This window comes from Suncus etruscus, chromosome 12, assembly GCF_024139225.1.
Source record: "Suncus etruscus isolate mSunEtr1 chromosome 12, mSunEtr1.pri.cur, whole genome shotgun sequence".
Taxonomy (NCBI): Eukaryota; Metazoa; Chordata; class Mammalia; order Eulipotyphla; family Soricidae; genus Suncus; species Suncus etruscus.
This window is the reverse complement of record NC_064859.1, coordinates 4,079,354-4,086,522: the sequence shown is the minus strand read 5'-3', so window position 1 is coordinate 4,086,522 and position 7,169 is coordinate 4,079,354. Positions and strand designations below refer to the sequence as shown.

At 37.5% G+C, this 7,169-nt stretch overlaps 1 protein-coding gene across 4 annotated transcripts in view; it reads right to left on the bottom strand.

The window, feature by feature from the left end:
• Window positions 1-1,595: 1,595 nt before the first annotated feature.
• HYCC1 (hyccin PI4KA lipid kinase complex subunit 1) overlaps window positions 1,596-7,169 on the bottom strand; it is a 50,023-nt gene continuing 44,449 nt past the window's right edge. For 3 of the 4 annotated variants that reach the window (XM_049785179.1, XM_049785180.1, XM_049785181.1), the window contains one exon: window positions 1,596-2,432. In XM_049785179.1, coding sequence (XP_049641136.1) covers window positions 1,858-2,432 — 575 coding nt within the window. In that variant the 3' untranslated portion in view covers window positions 1,596-1,857. Of the gene's footprint in view, window positions 2,433-3,369; window positions 3,666-7,169 lie in introns of all 4 variants that reach the window. The other variant, XM_049785182.1, reaches the window with a different exon arrangement.

Sequence of the window (7,169 nt, the reverse complement as noted above, 5' to 3'; positions counted from 1 at the left end):
CTCTGCCTAAGCAGATATAAAAGAACAAGATGTACTTTCAGTGTGATCACAGTTGGAGATGGTGAATTAAAAACAACAACAACATATGTTCTAACAGGTAGAGAGCTCTGCTGGCCTTCTTCCCAGTCCTCAGCCGTGCTTTCTCATTCATACTCTGAAGGACTTAAAAAGACTTGATTCTCAGACTAGATGAAATATTCTCCACTAGCAAACAGCAGTCAGTTACGTATCAGAGATCAAAGTTTATATAGCTACATTCAAATTTGGCTAGCCAGATTGCCCTTCATATCATTAATTTTCAGTTAGGAGCAACTACTTAATTATTTCTATCATAATCCAAACATTTAAAATAATCCTACTGACCAAAAGAGAAACCCACTTGCTTTTTTTCTTTTCATATTTTACTATTTTAAATTTAAGAACATGAACAACCAGCATTGATATTGCCCATATTTCATTTCTTTACTGCACAACTTTTCTCTAGTTTAATGTTTAACCCAACTTTCTTCATCTGCAGACAAACAATTCAATGTTATATAGTTGACACTGGGGTCCTGAGGGCTGCTGAAGTTTTACAATGATCCTCAGAACTTTTCAAGGATATGTACTCTGAATTACAGAAGCCAGACTAACTCGGGTTTCCAAAGACCAGCATCAGAATGAGGCCGTTTTAGGGTCTATTGCATCTTAAGGATGAAAAGGGATTTTTATTTGCTAAAACCTAATCAAACAGTCCAAAGCAACATCCCTGCACATAGTCTGTGATTTTTGAAATAAAATGTTCTCTTTTTTTTGGTTTTTGGGTCACACTCGGCAGCGCTTAGGGGTTACTCCTGACTCCATGCTCAGAAATCACTCCTGGCAGACTCAGGGGTCCATATGGGGTGCCAGGAATCGAACCACCGACCTTCTGCATGAAAGGCAAACGCCCTACCTCCATGCTATCTCTCCGGCCCCCAACATAAAATGTTCTAAAGATAACCAGAGAGGCCTCTACCTAGTTACTGAAGTCATATTCTAGAAACTGAGTGAGGAGGTGCTTTCCAGTGCCTACAGAAACTCTTTTGGCCTTAAAGATGACCTGGTGACAAATATTTTTATCAGGCACTTTCTATAAACATCCTTTTTGTTTTTCAGCCTGAACTAAGGAACAGCCAACTGCAACATTCTTGAGATTGTACCTCTATTTCACCCCTTAGACAGTAGTACCCAAACATGGAGATTCCCTTTTACTCTGAAGACCAAATATACAGCTACCAAAATAGGGAGTGTTTTGGACTATTTTAATTTTTTTTGGTTTTTGGGTCACACCCGGTGCCACTCAGGGGTTACTCCTGGCTCTACACTCAGAAACCGCTCCAGGGACCATATGGGATGCTGGGATTTGAACCACTGTCCCTCTGCATGCAAGGCAAACACCTTGCCTCCATGCTATCTCTCTGGCCCTTGAATTTTTATATTTTAAGAAACTTTTTTTAACTCTTTTTAAAAAAAACTTTAAAAACTTTTTTTTTAACTTAAAAAAAAGATTTAAATTACAATTTAAATCGTCCGATCAGACAACCAATCAAAAATGTATTATTACACTGATAATCTTTAGGGCAATGCAGCAACAAGAAAAAAATAAGAATGAATCAAAATGTGGGGAAGGGATGGTAGAAACACACTTAAGAAATGATAAAACCATATTTCAACTGCAACCTAGACATTATTTCCTTCATAAAGTCCAAGTAGCCTTTCACACTTAAGATATCAGGGCTCCTGTTAGGAACAGGGATGAAAGACCCTGAGCATTGTCATAAAGAAGCAAAGTTATAGTCCCCAGAGGCTCTGGTTAGGTGAAAAAATAATTACAAATTAATCTGTGGACAGAGTAATGCTAATACTAGGAGGTCTTTGATGACCAGATGGATGTTTCATTGGAAGTTCAGTCCTTTCCGAAACGTACATAAGTTTTTCTTCTTGGAGACTACAAGCAGAAAACCTATTAGCATCTGTCCCGGCGCAACAGCCAACAGTAGATGATGGGTTATGTGGGACAGTCACACCACTGACTTGTTCAAAGGATTTGCTAAACACAGTCGCAGCAGTCTTAGCCAAACTGTGACTACTAGGTTTAGGCAGGGACTGGCTGGTTGTCAGTGTAAGTCTCTTCAAAGAGAGAAGCTCAAGATTCTCACTTTGGGCTCTCTGGGTTTGTTTTCGAGCAAAATGATCTTTGCAGAACTCGCCTGTTGACTCTTTTTCTTTTCCTCCAGGTTTGGCTCCTCCTGACCGTCTCTGAGTTTTTCCTACACTTGTCTTGTTACTAGAATTGTGACTACTGTTTGATAAACCTGACTGGCTGGTACTAGATGCAGCCCTCGAATAAAATCCCTCGTCAACTTCAGATATCTCCATCAGTTCTTCTTGACCTGTTAATTCTGTATCTCCTAAACAAAGAAATGACAAAGATTAGTTAACATTAAAATTTTTAAGCAATTCTAGTCAATGATTAATACAAAATCACTTACACTTAAGTCAATTATCGTTTGGCATAATTAAAGCAATAGTTATAGAACAACTCCAAATCAAAACATTCTATATAATGCAGATAAAATTGGAATAAAATGTAAGAATGCACTAAACACAAAGCATGCCATCACATCCCACTGTGATTTTAGAAAGAGTTCTCTTACTACTCATGCAGAAGATCAGAAATAATAGGAAAAGACCACATAATAAAATTAAAGGCAAACTCTCTTTAGTAGCACAGAAGGATCAAATAAGTTATTACTAAGGATCTTTTAAAAAATGGCATTAAGGGGGCCAGAGAGATAGCACAGCGGTAAGGCGTTTGCCTTACAAGCCACCAACCCAGGACCCAATGGTAGTTGGGATCGCGATCGCGGCATCCCGTATGGTCTCCTGAGCCTGCCAGGGGCAATTTCTGAGCGCAGAGCCAGGGCATCGCCTGGTGTGACCCAAAAACAAAAAAAAAAAGGCATTAAGCTGATTAAAGATTTCTTTTTTTTTTTTTAAAAAAAAAAAGATTGCATTTTGCATTCTAGATTATTTTACTAAGATAAAAATTGGGTTACAATTTTTACAAGGTAAAACTTGTTAAATGCATATATATCAAAATAAAGGGTGAAAATATTCTCAGGTCTCAAAATACAAGCAAAAATTATATGGACAGCAATTTTCTGCTTCAATCTTCTTAACAATATTCATAATCAATATAGGTATGATCATTCAAAGAGCATTAGAAGTCATTGAGAATTGTGGTGCATAATTCATGCATTTTGATGATTAGATGACATGCAAAATTTGTGTGACTGTACAACTGTTGCTTAAAACATGCAGCTGTGGCCCTCTGCCATGAGATACCTTAGGGTGCAGCTATAAAGTGCACTGCTAAAATTGCACTCTGCCCGGTGAGTTTATTCCATCCTCCATCATTTTTCTTACAGATTTTTGCCTCCTGATCTCTGGCAAGCCTTTGCTCTCAGTTCTAGGATCTGTGGTTGTTTCCTGCACACCCTGCATATGCTGAGCATCAATCTCTCCTAGCGTTCTGCCTTTTTCCCCATTCCCGGTTCTCTCTCCGGCCACATTTGTGACACTAATCTCAGGAATGACAAGGATGCCCAATTCAGTAGTATCAATATTGTTGTCAGGTTGCTCTAGAATTGAAGATGATAAGACAAAATGATGGCTGAAAACAAAACAAAACAAAAATGCGAAACAGAAAGAAAAGAACCAAAACGAACATTGGACAACTGAATGTCATGAATTAAGCCAAACATTTCCTGAATTGTGATTTTCATATGTTAAATACTGACAGTACTGGAGCTCAAATTTTAAATGACAATGAAAAAAACTCACAGAGCATCAGTTCATGTTCTGCACTTTCCCCAGCCTAAACACATACTTGACATGAACCTTGAAGCAGTATTTCATATACAGCAAAACAGAATTCCCACTGTTTTGAAGATACTATTGTGACAACTGAACTTATGAGAAGCCTTAGGCAACTCAGAGACCAAACTCTTCTCAACTTGAGAGAACAAGCCATGCCACCTTTGTGCACGTAACATTCTATTTTTTAATTATATTATTTGAGCTGTCTTTATAAGCCATGACATTAGGAAAATGTCTATAACCTTATAATATCATGGCTAGTAATGATACAGGTAGTTTTATTTCATATATTGTATTAGTAAATATTAATGCAATGTGATATAATTAAACAACCTATTTTTTTCCAACTCATAATTTCAGAAATTCATATCACTTTGTAACAGCATTCTACCCTGTAGGTACTGGAGAAAAGTAAAAATGATTTAGGTAAAACAAATTGTATGTTGGTCTTGCTTTTGAAAAAGGCCACTGTAAAAGCAACAAAAATGAACTACCTAACTAGTTAATACTTGTAGTCATTTTATTTGTGTCTTAAATCACAAAGGCATAGTTTTAGTTAAAGCTGTCAAAGAACTATATGAGGAAAACAGGAAAATATAACAGAACTATATGAGTCACTAACAAAACTTAAAAGTTTAAAACAACACAAGACTATGTAAACAACATATATGCTCTTTGAAATATAGGGCATGTAATTTCCAAAGTTTTTCATGCCAAGATGATCGGATACCAATGAAACAGTAACATCCTAAAAGATTGGAGGCGCCACACACACCTGGAAGTTTCAGACTGCAGAGCATTGTATGAGTTGGACATTCTTGTTGTCTGGCTCACCCAAAACATATCACTTCATTAGTATATATATATATATATATATATATATATATATATATATATATATATATATATATATATATATATATATATATATATAGTATGACCCAGAAATTGAGTTTTTTTTTTTTTAAGTTTTCAGGCAACCAATTTGCAAGTTTGGGAACCACTAATTCTTTGCAATTCTGAAAATTTAAAAATTAAAGCTGGGACCTGAGCAGTAGAATATTTGCCTTTGTGAAGGATCTGGCCTAAATCTGTGGCATCACATATGATTCCCCCAAGCCTGCCAGGAGCGATTTGTGAGTGAAGATGCCCCAAAACAAAACAAAAAGTTAAAGCTGCCTCAGGTACTCCAAATACAGCAGCAAAATTCACTTCTGGAGATCTCAAAGCTTCAAGTTAGCCGAGTTGGGGAGCCAGTGTGTTGGTATTTATTGCTTTGAAGATTTTGACTAAAGGTTCCCTAAATGATCAATTTCTTTCCTAGAGAGAGCAAAGCATGTTATAAAGTTCCATGCTTAATAATATAAAGGTTTAATGAGATTAAAATGTCCAACCTAAATACTATACATTGCTAAGAGCTGTCTTTCAAGAGAAGACAAGTAAAATCTGAAGCAGATGCCAATAGGCCACTGCAACTGAGAGTAAAATCACCATGGTACTTGGGTGAGAAGCAAGATGTAACCATTTAACATTCTGGAAGCATTGGGCTGGAGAGGTAGGTAGGGAGTTTGCCTTGCATTCGACCAACCCGGGAAGGACCTGGTTCTATTCCCAGCATCCTATATGGTCCCCCAGTCTGCTAGTGGTGATTTCTGGAGTGGAAAGCCAGTAGTGACCCCACTGCTGGGTGTGGCCCAAAAACCAATCAATCAATCAAGTTAAAAAAAAAAACACTCTGGAAGCAGAATGGGTAGCAGAAAATTGTGAAAATAATTCAGACATTAAAAGACAAACAAACAAACAAGGGGCCAGAGCCATAGCACAGCAGTAGGGCATCTGCCTTGCACAGAGCTGTCCATCTGTCCATATGGTTCTCTGAGACTGCCAGGAGTGATTTTTGAGCACATAGGCAGAAGTAACCTCTGAGCACCATCAGGTGTGGCCCGAAAAAAAAAAAACAAAAAATAGTCAACAAATATTAAAACTGAAAAGATAAGCTTAGGTAGCATATACATATCTATATCTATATATATATATATACCACTTAGATTGAAAGACACAAAATAGATTTTTTGGGGAGTGCTTTCATATCCATTACTCTATTATCTACTCAAAAAAATGAATTGGTTTGGTGAGTCTCTGAAATAGGCAAATTGATTTCCATTTACATAAAAGAAAACTGAAGCTCAGAATTAGTTACACAGCAATTCAGTAGGGAATGGCAAAATCTTTTGATTTTAAATGGTCTTTGTTTTTTATGTTTTTTTTCCCTTTATTTTGGTTTTTGGGGCACACCTGGTGTTGTTCAGGGGTTATGCCTGGCTGTGCACTCAGGAATTACTCCTGGTGGTGTTTGGGCGACCATATGGGATGGCAGGGATCGAAACAGGTTGGCCACGTGCAAGGCAACTGCCCTACCTACTCTGCTACTGCTCAGGCCCCTTGAATGTCCATTCTAAAACTATATATTCTAATTACTCAGTCATTAAAGTCAGAATTAAATGTCCTCTGATATCTTAGAATTATTACTTGGTAATAAAGATTTGAAATGTCAGGGGGGAAATGTACCTCTAATATTACAAGAAAACTATTACATGAAGATTGCACATCATCATACTTATTAGATGGTAAAGATCGATAGACTGACATTTTAAAAATTATGACATTAAACGGAAAGTAGAAAAATAAGTTCATGCTTTCTAGAGTACAATATTTTTACTAATTATTGTATGTTAGCAATCAAAAATGAACAAAAAAGCAGAACTTAAAGATGATCCAATTCACCAAAGCATATAATTCTGTGCAGAGCTAGGAATAACATAATCATCTGGAAACTTAACAGAGGAATGAGGAAATGAGTAGTAACCCAAATAACTATTTGTTACATGATCTTGCAGTCAATATTATCTTCCCAACTTCTTCCCCTAAATGGCTCTTTGACACGTTCTTGGGACCTGAAATTCTCTTCCCCAAACAGCTATGTTGCTCATCTTTTATTTATTTTTTATTTGGGGGGGGGGGAGGGTTTGGGCCACACTCGGCGATGCTCAGGGGTTACTCCTGGCTGTCTGCTCAGAAATAGCTCCTGGCAGGCACGGGGGACCATATGGGACACCGGGATTCGAACCAACCACCTTTGGTCCTGGATTGGCAAGGCAAACATCGCTGTGCTATCTCTCCGGGCCCACTCATCTTTTATTTTTAATGTTTTTGGTTTGAGGATTATATCTGGCTGTGCTGGGGAGGGGGTTGTTATGATTCATTGG